Source organism: Bidens hawaiensis, unplaced genomic scaffold (genome assembly GCF_021521415.1).
Source record: "Bidens hawaiensis isolate Kalapana, Puna unplaced genomic scaffold, B.hawaiensis_p1.1 tig00002572_1, whole genome shotgun sequence".
Taxonomy (NCBI): Eukaryota; Viridiplantae; Streptophyta; class Magnoliopsida; order Asterales; family Asteraceae; genus Bidens; species Bidens hawaiensis.
The window spans coordinates 175,855-193,966 of NW_027491140.1; the positions used below are offsets into that span (position 1 = coordinate 175,855).

Consider the following 18,112-nt stretch of genomic DNA (forward strand, 5'->3'; position numbering starts at 1 on the left):
TACAACCATGTTGCAAAGTTAATGTGTCAATACGATTATGTATACACCTTTAATAACACTAAGTACATAGGATTTATAATCAAGCATATATTTAAACACGTTGCACGTAAAATAACGAATATTGCATGTTTTCCACCACATAAATAAAAGCATTTAAAAGGGGCTATATGAAATCATCTTGATCGTTTGATGAACACGAACACGGGTAAGAAGTAGTTGAGCTGGTTGCGAGTTTCCCTCGATTAAGTTATGTGATTAATTAAATTAATTATGTGTATAATAGATAAAGAGTGTTGTATACTAGAATCTTTTAAACCAAGAGCATGACCTCTAGCTAGGGGTGTTCAAAAGAATTCGTATCCGAACTATCCAATCGGATATCCGAACCCCGTATATTCGAAAATTCGGATCCGGATTCGGATAGCATTTTTCAGATAGTTCATGTAAATATTAAATTTAATATTTTTTAATTTTAATATATACCAACTAAAATATTAGATGTAGTCATGTAACCTTGATTTCACTCATACATGCGGCCATTCATTCAAATAGATATCTATCTATGCTCTTTGCCTTTCTTATTCAATCAAATCACAATTTCAAATCGGCTCAACTCACGACCGTCACCACATTCAGTTCTCCATAAGGACCACGACTGACACCAAAGTGACGAATCAACCACTCCACGGTCGTCACCACCTCCGGCTTCAGCCCTCATATGTCACTACCTCCAGCTTCCCTCGTCTGTTACCACCACTTCCACGACTTTACCACTGTTACTCCATTCTCCAACTAGATAAGAACCTTTTGTTTGTTTGTATTTTGAGCAATTTGTGTATAGTTTTTTGGATTGAAAAACTTGGATGGTGTAAGTTTATTTTTAGAACAGGTTTTTTTTTCATGGATTTTCGGATATCCGATTCACTATCCGATCGTATATCCGAAATTTTAGATTCGCATAGCGAAATCCACTATCTGAAAGTTTCGGATATCCGAAATTTCGAATATATGATTTTGAACACCCCTACCTCCAGCAAGTTGACTTCCCAGGTAAGAGTGATGAGCCTTTACTTAGGGAATTATACACCACTATAGCCTTAGACAAAATCGTTTACTTGTCAAATACACACATAACCGATCCGAAACTCGTTCTGACCCATGGCCCATTTCGACACAACCTAATCCATTTGCCACCCCGATGTTTGAATATCATACCCTTATCATTTCATGCAATCCAAACACAAAATCATAACCTTTACAGAGAAAACATACGTTTTTGCCCAACCAAGCACTCGAACTAAATTTTGATGTTTTGAACTTTAAAATCGAACATTTCCCATGATGGGATACTATAAGGCCATGGGGTATATATTCATGTCCTTTAATTCCACTTAGGCGTCACATCACTCACTTTATCCTCCTCTTTACTCCATCTCACATAAATGAAATGGCTTAACCCCACTTCACCCCTTTATTCAATTTAAAAACAATTCTTAAATTAGTTATTATGTGTGAGTGTAGAGAATTTTAAAGCCCGTTAACATTTTAACTCATCTTGTCTTTAACGCCACTTAAACCATGAACGAAATGGTTTCCAACTCATTAACCTATGCTAAATCATCTTTAACGCCCTGAGAATTAAAGTATACCTCAGTACCTAAAATTTACTATCAACATCTTTCAACCACAAATCAAAAAGTTGGGTTCTTGGCTTCAACTATTTATTCGCTCCCTAGCCGAAAATGGTAATGCTTAGGGGTGAAGAAATGGAATGTTTTGTGACAATTATGGCTATCCGTTAAATACTCTTTCACTTGGCCTCTTGCATTTTCCAATTCTATTAAAATTCCAAGGTAACAAATTTGATATGTTACAACCATTCCAATATCAATTGAATCAGTACCGTTCAAACCAATTAGTACCGCTCACAGTACTAATTTTTCATGTTTTAAGTATCAGTACCATTCGGCTTTATACTTTTCAGAAAAATTCATTGATAACCGTACCAAACCAGAGAAACCGTTACAATATTCAATATATGGCATTACTCGTTTTTGTCCCGATTATTAACCTTCCCGGTAAGTAGACCAATAAAATAACCATAAAGGGGTAGGTTTAGCAACACAACACAACACAACACAACAAGTAACTCTCTACAAAAATTGACACTCTTGCGGAACACCACATTGCACGGAAGCAGAGGCGAGTGATTCGCCGTGATTTTCGCCTTCCTACACCTCACTACCCACTCTCACCTTCTGTCCAATTAAACCCACAAATCTGCCGTCATGGAACCATTTCGAGTCAAGCAAGAAACCATAGAACAACAATTCAATAACAAGAACAACAATGCTGAAGAATCCTCTAAACGCAAGAAGAAGATCAGGTCAGAGGCTCCGGTCATTGACCTCGATTGTTCCTCTGACGAAGAAGACTCTTTCAACCAAAAGAGGTCTAGGGTTTCCGATGATTTGGTTCTGCCAGCTGGGTTTCTCGATCCGTTGCCGCCCAAGCCCAGCTGTCGGAATTTTTGGAAGGCTGGTGATTTCGATGAGGGTTCCGATGCTAATTGGGATACGTCGCCTGGCGAGTCTCATTCTCATAATGTAGCTTCAATTGAACATTTAAAGTCATACTTCATAGCAATCATTAGAATTTAAACATGTTACAAGTGAATATTTGATGATCACAGTTTCCATTTCTTTTAACTAGTTCTGATTTTGAGTGTTTCTAGGGTTTTTAAGATGCTTTGCTTTAACCCTTTAATTTTTATATTTTCCCCAATTGTTTTCACGGTTTGTTTACCTGCCACCACTTTATTGAGTTTAGCAATGAAAACTGGGATTTAAGAAAAAAATTTAAAAATTAAACCTTGAATTTTCATATTAATTTCCATATTTTCTCCAATTTCTTTTGCACATTGTAGTTTTAGTCTGGTGAGTGATAATGTGGATTGATATTACATTTAGAGGTTATGACTGGGAATCATGTTATAATTCATGGCAATCATAAGAATTTAAAGAAGTTAGAAGTGAATATATGATGATCTAGTATTCGTTTCCTTTTAACTAGTTCCGGTTTTAGCAGAACTTTATTCAATTGTGAGTTTTTCTTAGGGTTTCATAACAAAAAGGGAAATTGTAGTTTTCATGCCCTAAATCTGTAGTTTGTATATGACAGGTGGTATGGATCATGTTCGGGTTCATCCTAGGTTTCTACACTCTAATGCAACTAGCCATAAATGGGTTCTTGGTGGTAAGTTAGCAACTTTGTTTATTTTTTTTACTTTAATAGTTTCTAGACTTATGGATTGTTCGTGTAGCTTTTGCGGAACTTTTGGATAATTCTCTTGATGAGGTGAGTTTCGTATTTCTGTTTATTATACTCATTAATCAAGCTCGATCGAATTGATGATACATGTTACGTGTATGTTATCCTTTTCAGTGTTGTAATGGTGCTACTTATGTAAACATTGATATGCTCAGAAACAAGAAGGATGGAAATAGAATGTTGCTGATTGAAGGTATTGGTTTTGATTATATGTTATGGTTGACTTGATTTCTTTGGTGTTAACTGTTTGTGCTGCTATTTACAATAGATAATGGTGGTGGGATGGATCCTGATAAGATGAGACAATGTATGTCACTCGGGTATTCTTTGAAAAGCAAGGTTGCCGACACTATAGGACAATGTAAGTGATATTATCCTAAATTTGATTAAAAGAAGCACGCTAGCGTCTAAGTTTATACATCATATCTGTTATTTATGTTTTGTAGATGGTAATGGTTTCAAGACAAGTTCTATGAGGCTTGGGGCTGATGTTATTGTTTTTTCACAATGCGCTGCAAAAGATGGAAAAAGGCATATATTATATTATAAATGAATATTTATACTTTTAAGTATCGCTAATTTATAGTTACCAAAACTATGGATAGTTGGATACACACTCTTTTAACAGTTTTTATTTGTCTTGCAGGTCTACACAGAGCATTGGACTCTTGTCTTACACATTTCTAAGAGGCACAGGAAAGGAAGATATAGTAGTTCCCATGGTAATTTTTAACTAGTCTAAATTTGTTTTGTTAAATAGCTAAACTGTAAAAATACAGAGATTATTAATTCTTGGTATAAATTGATGCATCAAGAAAGGTAAACCGGTTGCAGCTTAAAATAAGGGTTAGAAATTTGATGTTGCTGTAAGACTGTAAACAAACCAAACGTTCGGTGAAAATAAGTGAATCGTTCGGCTGGAAGTTCGTTTATTTAGTAATCGTGTAAGATTGTTTGTTTGGTATGGACGAACACGGACATGCCCCGCTCGTGTTTGGTTTGTTTACAGGCCTTGATGTTAGTCTTATTCAACTACAATTTTGGAACATATATCATCCATCTTTTTAACAATCGGCTCATCTTATTTCTGTTGATTGCAATTTAAAAGCTTGATTATGTAAAAGATGGCGGTGAATGGAAGAAAATCATTCGGTCATCACCCGGTGACTGGAATATGAATCTTGAGGCAGTCACTTGTTGGTCTCCATTTGTAAATGAAGCAGATCTTCTGAAACAGGTAAATAATATTCTTTGTTTTCTGTGTGTTTTTTTTTTTTTGTTTTTTTCAGTCAATATTTTAAATTGTTAATAATATCTTATATGCTACTAATTTTTTTACCTTTTCTTTTGTAGTTTGATCATATGAAGGGTCAGGGCACACGCATAATCATTTACAATCTATGGGAAGATGATCAAGGACAGTTGGAACTTGATTTTGATGCTGATGAAGAAGTATGACTTTCTATATTTTGCTCGTAGTACATGATTTATTTTTTAGTTATATTAATTTACATTTAATGCATTTTTTATGCAGGATATTCAAATAAGAGGTGTTAATCGAGATGAGAAGAATATACAAATGGCCCAGAAGTACCCAAACTCTAGACATTTTCTTACATACCGGCATTCACTGAGAGTAAGTTTTTATAGCTGCTAATAATTATATTCATAAATCCACTTGCATTTTTTGGTTATGTAAACAAGCCAAACGTTTAGTGAACTGTTTGGCGGGAAGTTTGTTTATTTAATAAACAAACATGAACATATATTTTTGTTCATATGTTAAATGTACGAACATGATCACATGTCTTGTCTGTTCGTGAGCAGTCGTTTATGTTCGTTAGGTTATGTTTATTTTAGTTCTTTTGTTTACATTTGTTTATATATTCATTTATACTATTTAGGCCCATCACAGTTTGGTTAGTTTTATGAAATAAAGTATCACCTCTTAACATTTAGTCTTGTTTTATAATAGTTTTTGCCACATATTGACGTTTATGTTTACTTTTAATTGGTGTTCACTTGGTTATGTTCTTTTATATATGTTTGTTTACGTTCGTGAACCGTTTGCTTATACTAAAATAACGAACACAAACACACTCATTTCTTTAAAACATGAACATCAGCAAGAAAACCTTGTTCATTTAATTGTTCATGACCGTTTGTTTATTCAGTTAAAGTTAAACAAACGATGCACAAGGCTGTGAGTAACGCATCAAAATGGGTTTTGTCTGAATATGCAATTGTTAAGAAGTTAAAATGGGTCAGTTTGAGTTGATTCGGCGAACAGTTTTCAATTCTTTTTCTTGTTTTTGCAAATAATTATTAATTAATGCATTAAATATCACAGTAAAAACTGTATTACTTAACTATTAGTATAGTTATTTTGGATAAAGTGATTTAAGAGGCTGTAAGAGTAATTTTGATGTATGCACCAAAGATTTGCGCCGTTCTCATCTAAAGTGAGCTTATTATTTAAGTATAAAAGTAAATATTTGTAATCTTTTGATTACAACTATTATGAATCTGGATTTTAGTTTAATTATGAACCCATTATACTTTCCTTTACAGAGTTACGCATCCATTCTTTATCTAAGAATTCCACCTGGATTCCGGATGATTCTTCGTGGAAAAGACGTTCAGCATCACAATATAGTAAATGATATGATGATGACAACCGAGGTCACATATCGTCCCCAGCCCGGTGTTGATAAACTTTCTAATGATTCAAGTGTAATGTTTTCTTTTTGTTTAATAAACAAGTTTGTTGCTTATGTATTATTTTATTTTTTATAATTAGTGTCTGGTGTTGTAATTAACAGATAGTTGCAGTTGTTACCATGGGATTCGTCAAAGATGCTAAATCTCATATTGATGTTCAAGGATACAATGTTTATCATAAAAATCGGCTCATTAAGGTTTGAATGCTTTTCCTCTAATGGCTCAAACAAGTTCTCTGACCACAAATATTAAAACTGCATTACAATGCTTATTATTTTACAGCCATTTTGGAGACTCTGGAATAGTACAGGAAGTGATGGTCGTGGAGTAATAGGTCAGATTTCTTTCTAATTAGGACGCTTTATGGTATAAGAAACATCTTGTGTGTGTGTGTGTGTGTTTTAAATTTTTTTATGTTGGCTATTAGGTGTGTTGGAGGCTAATTTTGTAGAACCAGCTCATGATAAACAAGGCTTTGAACGCACCATTGTTCTCTCAAGACTTGAAATGCGCCTTATTCAGATGCAAAAGACATACTGGTATGCTATATATTATTATGCACATCTGTAATCTTTTTTCTCTACCGGGTCAAAACACCTTTTTTGCCACGTTTAACAATATGCAACTAACTACACATTATCTCCTTTAACATATGCAACCAACTATACATTATCACTTTCTGATTCAGGCGTACTTACTGCCATAAAATTGGTTATGCTCCACGAGTCAATAGAAACAACTTGGATGATAAAGGTACATGATAATTTAAATTCATTTTCAATCTTTAAAAATCAGTTGCTGGATCTTTATATTTTTTTGTTATTACAGAAACTTCTCCCGACTTTTCCCGTGAAACTTCTAGAAAGAAGAAAACTGCGTCAACACCACCAGTTTCTCTTTCTAAGAAGCATCAGAAACCAGGACCAAGTTTACAAAAGTCAACTCCTTTTACTGGGAATCTCCTTGATGATGACCCGCAAACTACCTCAAATTTGAGACATACAAATAACAGTTTTTATAAGGAGAAATCAGCTAATACTTTTACCCCAAATGATCTTTCTTCTAATATGCAAATTGTCACACACACTCAGTCAAAGGTAAGTTTGTCACTTCATTTCAGAGGGTAGGGTGTAAACAAGCCTATTGGTTATACCGTTATAAAATTTTATTTTATTGGTAGTTTCAGAATGTTTTTGAAGATGCAAGCACACCTGATTTAAATCAGTTGTTGGAAGAAAACCGCCAATTAAAAGAGAAGTATGTCACTTTTATTCTAATACATATGTACATATGAAAAATATATTGTAAGCATCTATAATCTAATTTATAAATTTGTTCTTGTTTTTATTCTTGTTAGGTTGGAAATGTCGGATGAAGATATCTTAGGCGATCTTCTTCGTGATTTAGAAAGAGAAAGAAATCGTCGCAAGGCTCTTGAAGCTCAGGTATTTCATTAAAAGATAACCTTTTTATAACAGTATAGGAGTAATATAAATTTACCTATTTTGGCTATTTATCCTTTGATTAACATAGTCTATGAGATCTTAATTTCATTTTACAAAATGCTTCCTTTATTTTTGTACAAAAGGTCATTTTTATCATATGACATCACAAATTACTTTACCTATGTATATTTCGATCAAACTTAGTTAAGTTATGATTTTTAATCAGATTGAGGAATTAAAGGGAAAATGTGAGAAACTCAACAAGGAACAAGAAATTGCAATAGACACATTTGCAGCGCAAAGAGAGAGACGCGATATCGAGGAAGAGGCTTTAAGAAAGAAGTTGAAGGTATGCTTTTCTGCAATGATGATGTGGCTATACCAACTCGTTTATGTATGGTTTATAAACAAATTGATTAAGACATGTAGTTGAGGTTCAAACAGGTAAAATGAGGAAAGTCAGCTAAAAAGAAAACAAGTTAAATGGTTCATGTTTCACAAAGTTGCTTATAGAAAATATAGGTGTAAACAAGCCGACAGTGCTCGACTAGCTCAAGCTCGGCTCGTTTAACTTACAAGACGCACTGTTTCGAGCTTTATCTTTTAAAGCTCGGCTCGTTTAACTTACGAGGCGCACTGTTTCGAGCTTTATATTTTAGCTCAAGCTCGGCTCGTGTATTAATTATTAATGTAATGTAATTATACATTTATAATTATTTTGTATATATATATTTGCAGGAGGCAACAACTGTGATCCAAGATTTGGTTGAACGAGTGAAACATTTAGAGTTGGAGAAGGTGAAACGCCGCAACTGGAGCGCAGTCTAGAAAATAGATCGAGTGTTTGTTGTTAGATTTGGTTATATGATCGTAAATATAAGTATTTTCAGATAATTAGAGGATTATGATTTGGTGTGGCGCCAAGTTTTGGATTTAGAATAAGAGGGTCTATCTGGATGTAGATATATAGTTTTAAGCGAAGGCTTAGTTTAGTATATCGAAGTTTAACAAAAGGTTGGAATTTTTGTTTGTTAATTTTTTTTTTATCATCTGGCCAAGTTGGTTAAAACCTGGGAATTAATTAAAAATTCCACAAAACTTGCTAAGAGGGTGCACTCTATTTAACTCATAAAGTTGAGGTTACTTAAGTTCATACGACCCAAGTTTTCCTTAACAAAGGTTGTGTTGCCCAAGCTTATATGAGATAAGGTGTAGCACTGTAGCTACTTAAGCTTATCAAGCTTCACCATACCTAATATAACATAAAGTGTCCTCACCTATAAACATACTCCCCTGTAAGTTCCCTAAGGAAAAAGAGAGCATGAACTTTGAATAGTAGGTGTGTTAGGGCTACCAAAGAGCCTTTGGCCTAGTGCAGTGGCGAATCTTGAGTATCTAGTATGGATAGACAAAAAGTCACAACCAAGGTTTTTTTTCTACTTTTAAGTTTTGGGTCGGCAATCCGGTTCGGGTCGGGTCAAACAATAATTCCAAACCCTAGCCTACCAAATTTAAAGAAATACAAAATGGCGAAATGCGAATCACCGAACCTTGTCTCTGCTTATTTCTGTTGACTGTTTCGATTAATCGATTTCACTCCCACACGAGTCAGTTCCGAACCTCAGGACTCAGCAGACAATGGCATTGCCCAATCAATCAATCGATTCCACATCCAAACAATTTCATCAATTCACTTGCTTGCTTCTCATCTTCTGTTTTGACTTCTTGCCAAACCTCATAAGTCAGTAAGTCACACAACGGCCATCACACAACGGAACTTCCGCTTGAGTTGGAACATCAACCATATGTTATGGTTTTTTTTGTTTAAAACTTATTTGGGCTTGCGGTTGGTCTTATGGAGTTTTATTTCTTAGCCTTCCTTTCTTTATTTTAACGTTTATTTCGTAAACGATTTTTCATCTTCGGCTTTAAACAAACTTTACATTTATAAAAATTCAAGGATGACCCTGACTCAAATAATATGGATGGATCAGACTCAAATAACTTGGTTGAGCCGCACTCAATACCTATATATATTTTCTTGATTTTTCCGGAAGAAGGATACTACTGAACGAAAAACGTGATGGGGTCGCGACCCAGTTCAACCCGAAGAAAGATCCACCAGTGGTATTCAAAATTTGTGTAAAGTGGTGGCCCTTCCTTAGAAGTTGGGCCCTTGGGGCACAACTCCTGGCATGGAAATTGGAATAATATTAGAAATAGATTATATTCTTGTTCAAAAGAAAAGGAAAAATTCCTAAATTAGGTATTTTCATAAACAAATTTATAGTTTTAGGTATCATTTGCAAAAGAATTCCATAAATATTTATTTTAAACTAGTCGTGACGACTAGATTCTTTGTGTCAACGAGTTGTTTACAAAACTGATCGCGACGACTATTTTAGGCTAAGAAAATTTCAGGGACGAGTATATATTTTGAAGCACTAAACTTGTCGAGACGACTACTTTAGGTAAAAAAATAGTTTAGACGAGTTTTTTATGAAAAATTTGGTACTTTCTTAATATTATATTACTATATTAAATTTTACTCATAATCAGTTATCGTTTATAACTTTTACAATATAAAGTTTTACTAAAATCTAAATACACTGTTAATACGTGTTTTTTTATCCACGCATTGACATGAATTTTATTCAAAATCGAGCTGGTCAAATTTATGTCAAATTTTTTTTACCCACTCAGTTTTGAAAAAAATTTATGTAGACGCGTAGATAAAAAAAACACGCCTTAACAATGTATTTGGATTTTCTTAAAACTTTATATTTTAAAAGTTAAAAAAGATAACCAATTATGAGTAAAATTAAATATATAATATTAAGAAAAGTACAAAAAAATTTTATAAAAAACTCGTCAAAACTATTTTTTTTACCTAAAGTAGTCGTCACGACAAGTTTAGTGCTTCAAAATTTGTACTCGTCTCTGAAATTTTCTTAGCCTATAATAGTCGTCGTGACTAATTTTGTAAACTACTCATTGACAGTAAGAATCTAGTCGTCACGACTAGTTTAAAATATATATTTATGGAATTCTTTACAAATATACCTAAAACTAGAAACTTGTTTAGGCCGAAGGGAACATACAACCTAGGTTAGAGTGCATACAAACCAAAAAAGACCTTCCTTCTATCCGAGGTGAGTCGGACCTAAAAGGCAACATGTAAACTTTCGTAAATAGTATTTTAAAGATACTTCAAACCTTTATATGAAAGGTAATATAAGTACCCCGTCAAACACTTCTCATCGAATCTACATTCACCTATACTTCATCTTAAACAACAACGTACACTTCTTGCTAACGAGCTTCTTCTGCATTGAAACTCCTCCTAGATAAACTCTCTATCCACCATCTCATATCCTATGGATTTACTTATATGCTTCGCTATTATATACATGCTCACTTCTTACGAATTCTTTGTGTGTTAATTGCAGCTTGAATTTAAGTTTGGGAAGAACACAAGTATGCTAACTAGGTGTAACTCAAATGTAGCATCATTTCTTACTCTCATATATTTCCATCTATGCATCTAGATGACCAACATAAAGAAAGAAGATGTGGCCAAACCAATTTTTGACTCCATAGATGCAACAATATTAACATCTTGGCAAACTCCAATTTTTGACTTCCCTAGATGACTAACCTAATTACTTCTCTTGCATCTCAATTTTCTTTAAAAGATCTTGCCAAACTCTCCTACTTTTTTGGAATTAAAGTCCTTCCACATCCTCATGGAATCTTCTTATCCCAATCCAAATACATCAATGATAACGTGCCAATATGAGTCAATGTAAACCGACAACCACACCAATTACATGCTCCGACACCATCACCTTGCATGACGGAACATGACTTGAAACGGCCACCGAATAGCGTGCTCTCGTTGTCTCCTTACAATATCTTTCCCTCACACGACCGGATGTAGCCTTCACCGTAAACAAACTTTCACAATGCATGCATGCACCAACCTCTACACATTGGCATGCTTTGAAGCGCTTACTTCGATATCTACACGGTTCAATCCACAAAGGTCTTCTTATTAAAAGCAATTCACCATTACAGCTTCACGGGTTTTCTGATGCAGATTGGACAGGTGACAAAGATAGTTACCGTAGCACCCCCGGATACATTCTTTATCTTGGCTCTAATCCTATCGCATGGAGCTCAAAAAGACAATGCACATTAGCACGCTCCTCAACAAAAGCAGAATTTCGAGCTATCGCTTCAGTCACAATAGAATTCCTTTGGATAACATCCCTTTTATAGGAACTCGGCTACAAACTCACTTCAACGCCAACTATTTTTTGTGACAACATGAGTGCAACACAGTACTCTGTTAATCCCGTATTTCACTCTCGGATGAAACATCTAGTACTTGACTTCCACTTTGTTCGAGAATGAGTTCGAGATCAATCTATAAAGGTCACACACATTTCAGGCGATGATCAACTAGTCGATGCTCTAACCAAACCTCTACCACGAGCACGTTTCAACTACCTAACATCCAAGATTAGACTCTTCACCTGACCGTCCATCTTGCGGGAGCATATTAACAATAATAACATTATTAACAATAATAACAATGAGGAAATCAAGGAGGAGATCATGAAACCCATCTCAGTCAATCTCATCCACAAAATTAGCTCTTGTATTCATTTTCACATTTAATTATATTGCCAACAATTAGCAATTAGTTTTGTATTTAAATACTTGTATTGTTCATTTTGTAAATCAATAAAAACAACTATCAGTATCATATTCTTTATATTGTATAGGGTCTATACAGCTCGTATAGACTGCAAAAAGCTGCCACATTGTCACCTCCGTACGCATGTTAATAAGTTAGGCCTATACGACTCGTATTGGCCATATACGAGCCGTATAGCCTTATTCACACACCATGGGGATGATGTTTGTTAACAACCCTTTAATAAATGGAAAGGAAAATGTTGAATATTGCTTTGGCTTGGGAAATAATAGATGTGCTTAGTAATATGGTGTCTCTCTTGCGAATGTGAGTTTACGGGTTCAAATCCTTCCAAACATAATTTAAACTTGGAATTTTGCTTTTTATCTATAATATATATAAAAGAAAACCCAAAAATCCTATGTGTTGCGATGTGGTCGCTCCCCCTTTTTTTAGAAGCCACCAGATTTCTTGATTTTTAAATGAAGGCCTCTCATTGATTTAACCCAAATTCATGGGTATGGGTCTCTTAAACGGGTTATAACATATCATTAAATTAAAAATTAATCTTACCACTTATTTGATATAAAAATCATATAAAATAGGGACATACTAAAATTTAATATCCAATTTAAAAAGAAAAATATATTATTTAAAATTAATAAACAATTTTATAGTAAAAAACATAAGCGGGTCATGGATCACCAAATCCAGATAGCTTTTAAACGGGTTATAACATATCATTTATTTATAAAACAATTTCATCATCAAACTCTAAGTATATTATTAACTTTCTTACAATAAAGAAAATTAAAATCCAAAAAATAATATTAAAAAACGAAAAATGTGAAACAACCATTCTCTCAAGCAATCAGATTACTTTATTTGTAAATGAAGGCTTCTCACGCGTTTGACCCGAATTCACGGGTAAAGGTCTCACCAAACCCAAATAGCTCTTAAACGAGTTATAACATCTCATTATATTAAAAAATAATTTCATCAAATATTTGATATGAAATTCCTATTAAATAGGAATATACTAAAAATTAATATCCTATTTTATTTTAAAAAAAGATATTATTTATAATTAAGAAACAATTTTATAATAAAGAAAATAAACGGGTAATGGGTATCACCTAGATAGCTTTTAAACCGGATTATAACATATCATTTATTTGTGAAACCATTTTTTCTCAAACTTCAAATATATTAATTATTAACACAATAAATAAAATTAAAATCCAAATATAAATATATAAATATTAAAAACGAATAATGTAAAACAACCCCCGAAATACGGGGGATATCATCATCATCGTACTCAGTATATCCCACCAATAGCAAAGCTATGGTAGGGTCTGAGGAGGGTAAGATGTAGACAGCCTTACCTCTATCCCATGGGGTTAGAGAGCCTTACCTCTACTACACGGGGGATATAGTATATATATATATATATAAAGGATTCATGCCGCATTATTACAACCGTTTTAATATTATTTTATAAAATCATAATAATTAGCCAGCAGCGAAATGTGTATTAAATAATACAATGTGTTAATATTTTATAATATTAGAACCTTCACCCTTTATAAAATTTAATAGCGTTTATTAAAGTAAAGTTATTATAGTAGCTAACTAGCTAATTTTCTTTGGGCGATTTTAAAAAAGGAGATTGACCCGGTTAAAGTAAAGTGTGTGAAGACTGAAGTGGGCAAGTTTGGATTTTGTTAAAATTTTTTTTTTTGAAACGCAAATATCATTAAACGAAAAAAGAGGATAAATATTTACGAGAAGCAAAAGGTCCAAAAAGTACAAGAATTTTACTGATGTTATGAACATTTATATTGTGGTGACCATCCACATTCAAACTCCCATTTTAGCATTTACTTTGTATCCATATTATGACACTATAAATAGAGGCTTCTTGTATTTGTAATAATATACATAATAAGATGAGTTCTTCCATTCACTATTATATACTCTCTTTCTCTATTATGTTCTTATATACTATGTAATTTTGGTTGTTATTAGGCCGTTGTTTCATAACATGTTATCAGTAAAACTCTTGGAATTTTAAACCACATTATCATTCGCTGAGTATACATACAATATCTCAAAATAACCCATGCTGTAATTCATACGATCTTGGGATGTGTTGAGAGATTTTATTGTTCTCATACAATCTATTATAAGCATATTGTTTGAGTTAAATGAATTAAATTATTTTGATGCATGTGTTATTAATATAACTTTGATTGATGGTTTGATTCTGTCATGAAAATGGGAGCTGGTAATTTTACGTTATTTTGCTTGTTAGTCCACGAACATATAAATGTTGATTTTAGAAGCAAATTAATCAATATCATTTTCGGACTTCATGATACCAATGATCATATTATAGTATTAAATAATTTTATGTCGTCTCATACATCATATTATGCATTTTTATAAATTCATGATCTCTGTAAAGTTAAAAAAATATATGCATGACATTTTATTTTGTTATTTTAGATTTTTGATGTTTCATATTCATAATCATTAATATTACAAACAACTAAAATACGTATATTAACAGTTACTCTATGTACGTATTTGATGTTTCATTTTTATTCATTACACTTCTAATTAATTAAAGTTGTTTTATACATAACAACCATATCAATAATCAACTAATAAATATAAATTAATGTAGACATTGCATTTATTACATTTGTCTTTGAATGACCAGTAAAAGAGAAATCATGTAATTTTTTTTTTGAGTAAATATCTTGTAGGATTTTATGTATGGTACTTTTAGATATATATATAATGTGATTACCTCTATAAAATGAAATAAATGTAACAAATTTGTGATCTTCAATGTGATATAGTCAAACTTGATCTCTATTTATTTGATTTGGAATTGTTTGGAACTAGTTGCTTGACCCGCCGCATCGTATAATATCTTTTGTATTTCTTTGTGTACTAAGGTTCATAATAGTAATAAAATAGCCATAAACAATTAAGACAAAGGATACTGTCGGATACTGTCGCTTTGATGCAGGCCCGGCTCCGAGAAAGCAAAAAAAATTTTAGGCCGAAGGCGGAAATTTTTTTGGGCCTTAAATAAAAAGAGTATTTTGTTGGGTTTAAACAATTTAATTTTGATATAGGCTTAATTGGTTATAATTTAGGTTGTGTAAAAAACTTTTGTATAAAAATAGGATTAAAAATATCACAAATGAGACTAGAACCCATAACCTTTTGGTTGGGAGCAATACATCTTTGCCACTAGACGAAGTTAATGTTTATGCAAACAAGTTTAAACACTAAACATATATATTGTTTTAATAAAAATACATATAAATTAAAAAAAAATAATTTCGGGCCTAGCGGGGTGTCGGGCCTCTAGCCTTGTTTTCTTATGAAATATGCGCCTGCAAAAGTCAACAAAACAAATATAATTAATATCAGCCTTTGCATCTAAAGAATGGTAGCAGTGTAATACTAATTTATTGCAATTGTGGTGTTGGTGTGTAGAATCGCAAGTTTTGATCCATTACAACTAAAGAATGGCGGGAATTATCTATTTTAATAAGTGAACATAAATGTCATACTAAAGTAATTACCTGAAAACCAACCAAATGAGCTACAAGCCAAGATGGCAGCCATGCACTGATGCACCATGAACCTGAATATATTTTACAGAACACAAAATAAAGGTTGTAAAATGCAAGTTAAATCACTAAAATCTGCTTAAAAAATAGACAAAGTAAAGATGAACATTTGCTAATGGCATTGACATATAGCTCAGTTTTAGGTTTTACCACAGTCAGTTCTTCAATTTTCGATGTTGCTTCAATTTTAGCTGCAGGATGACATCCGCTAGAGTATCATAGTGCAGCTCCATGTACCTGAAAGTCAGCTTAACACTTACGTTGGGATACAACCGTTACTGCAAGTTGGTTTATTAAATGAATGTTTACCTGTTAATCAACCGTGGAAGTTGCTCGATTTTTAGGGGCTCATGTATCTCAGGGATTGAGACAGAGAAGAATTTGGGTTACATGATGGCTACAAGTTCACGATTGCATAGATCTTAATTGTGCCATCTGAAAATTCCCCGCCAAGACAAAATTCGGATAATTGATGTATCATTAGGTTAATGCAATCATCATAGCCAACATGCAACTTCATAATATATATCGACCTGCAAAACACAAAGCAAGACCCAATAAAATAAGCAGCAAATAGGTAAAATTGAGTGAATAGAGAAGTAAAGCAACCATCGGTTGATCAGAGGTGAAGAGAAAATACATGAATCAGTAAAGCAACAATCACTCTTTTGATTTGAATTCCTACCAGATGGGGATCATTCATTGTTTGGAATAATTACAACAAACATTACAACTTATACTTAAGTATAAAGAAAATCCATGAATCATGGGTATTTTTCTCTTCACCTACGACATCCTTTCAAAACCTGATCAGTTTCTAGTAATAGAGTCAGGATCACATTTGAATAAGAGATACTAATCATTATGGGAAATATCACATGACTACTATTGGTTAGTAAATATTATTCCAATTACAATACTTAGAAGGAATCTGAAGTTTTATTATTTTTCATGTACAGAGGATGACTATGGAAGGCTGATGTCTTATGCTGAAACCATAGTTATTAAAAGCATTGCTTTTTTGCGCCTAGGTGTTTTTTTAGTAGAAACGCAATTGCGACACTTTCCATAAAAGCAGGCGCAATTTTAGGCAATTAATCGACAGTTGCTAACTAGTATCTACTATCTAAATAGTGAAAAGTAAAGGTGCAAGACGGCTAAAAAATAACACGCAGCTGGTAATGTAACAAAATCAAGCAACACACACTTATAAAACACATGCCTATAACCATATCCTAATTATACTAACAAAACCACCTTAGTAGTTTCTAATGTTTCTAAACATTCAGTTAGCATAAATATAGATGACACTTTTTAGGTTCGAACCAGATAGCAGCATACAAATTGCGAGCCAATGATCATTCCAAATAGTAATCCAAAAAATACTAATTTACTAAAGTTAGGCTAGTAAACCGTTCACTATGGTTTTAATCCTTTGACAATGACCGACCAAAAGTAAGAAAATAACACCGGCCGTGAAATCAAACCGATGCCCGGTTTGGGCGGTTCCACGATTTTAAACCGAACCGTGAGCACCCCTACCGTATCCATTTGCTGTGAGCTTAGTTTGACCAGGCTGCCCAAATATGAATATATACCATTATTATTTTTGCTGGTATTGTAATTCAAAATTAGTGTAGGTCACCATTATTGATGATCATGTCACAGCATTTAAATGAGAAGGAAATAATGATATGATAAGACGAAAAACTATCTGCAATTCATGCCGACTATAAGTAACTATATACTGATATTAGATTGAAACTAATAAAGCAACTTCAATTATTGTTTTGCTTTATAACCGTGTGCTAACTGTGCTTGTAAAACACAATATGATTGAAACTAAGAATCACCATGGCCACCGCCTGAGAGAAATAAGAGAGAGAGAGAGTGGTCTGTATGTGGAGAAACGGCGGTTGTTAACCCTAAATAGAGAGAGAGAGAGACAGAACTGGACTTCGGAGGTATGGAAGAAAATGATTGGAAGGAAAAGCAGTGAGTGGTGTACTAATTCGAAAGCAAGATGTACAAACATGTAATGCAAAGTTTGCAATTGTAATATATAATTACGAATATAGTCTAAATTACAATTATATATAAAAAAAATGGTTGTTTTGTAACTCGTTTCTGTTCATGACCCATAGTTTAATGCAATGCAAGCACGTCCTGTATTTCTCTTTTGCAATTTATTTAGTTTTTTTTTTTGGGTAAAGGCAATTTATTTAGTTTTAACTAATGTAACTTATATTCTATTAAGA

At 33.2% G+C, this 18,112-nt stretch overlaps 1 protein-coding gene across 1 annotated transcript; it reads left to right on the forward strand.

Moving 5' to 3' along the window:
- Window positions 1–2,288: 2,288 nt before the first annotated feature.
- Window positions 2,289–8,324, forward strand: LOC143620455 (protein MICRORCHIDIA 7-like). The gene is made up of 20 exons (XM_077092151.1): window positions 2,289–2,586; window positions 3,181–3,255; window positions 3,323–3,357; window positions 3,445–3,523; window positions 3,599–3,691; window positions 3,777–3,861; window positions 3,977–4,052; window positions 4,439–4,567; window positions 4,684–4,782; window positions 4,865–4,966; window positions 5,902–6,063; window positions 6,153–6,248; window positions 6,334–6,385; window positions 6,479–6,590; window positions 6,740–6,804; window positions 6,880–7,148; window positions 7,232–7,308; window positions 7,409–7,496; window positions 7,723–7,845; window positions 8,235–8,324. The coding sequence occupies exons 1-20, from the start codon at window positions 2,289–2,291 to the stop codon at window positions 8,322–8,324; spliced, it is 2,205 nt and encodes a 734-aa protein (XP_076948266.1).
- The last annotated feature ends 9,788 nt before the right edge of the window (window positions 8,325–18,112 follow it).

Coding starts and splice junctions, on each gene's coding strand:
- LOC143620455 (XM_077092151.1), top strand. CDS start 2,289: ATGGAACCATTTCGAGTCAAGCAAGAAACCATAGAACAACAATTCAAT. Junction 3,862..3,976: donor GCTGCAAAAGATGGAAAAAG/GCATATATTATA, acceptor TTTGTCTTGCAG/GTCTACACAGAGCATTGGAC. Junction 4,053..4,438: donor AAGATATAGTAGTTCCCATG/GTAATTTTTAAC, acceptor GCAATTTAAAAG/CTTGATTATGTAAAAGATGG.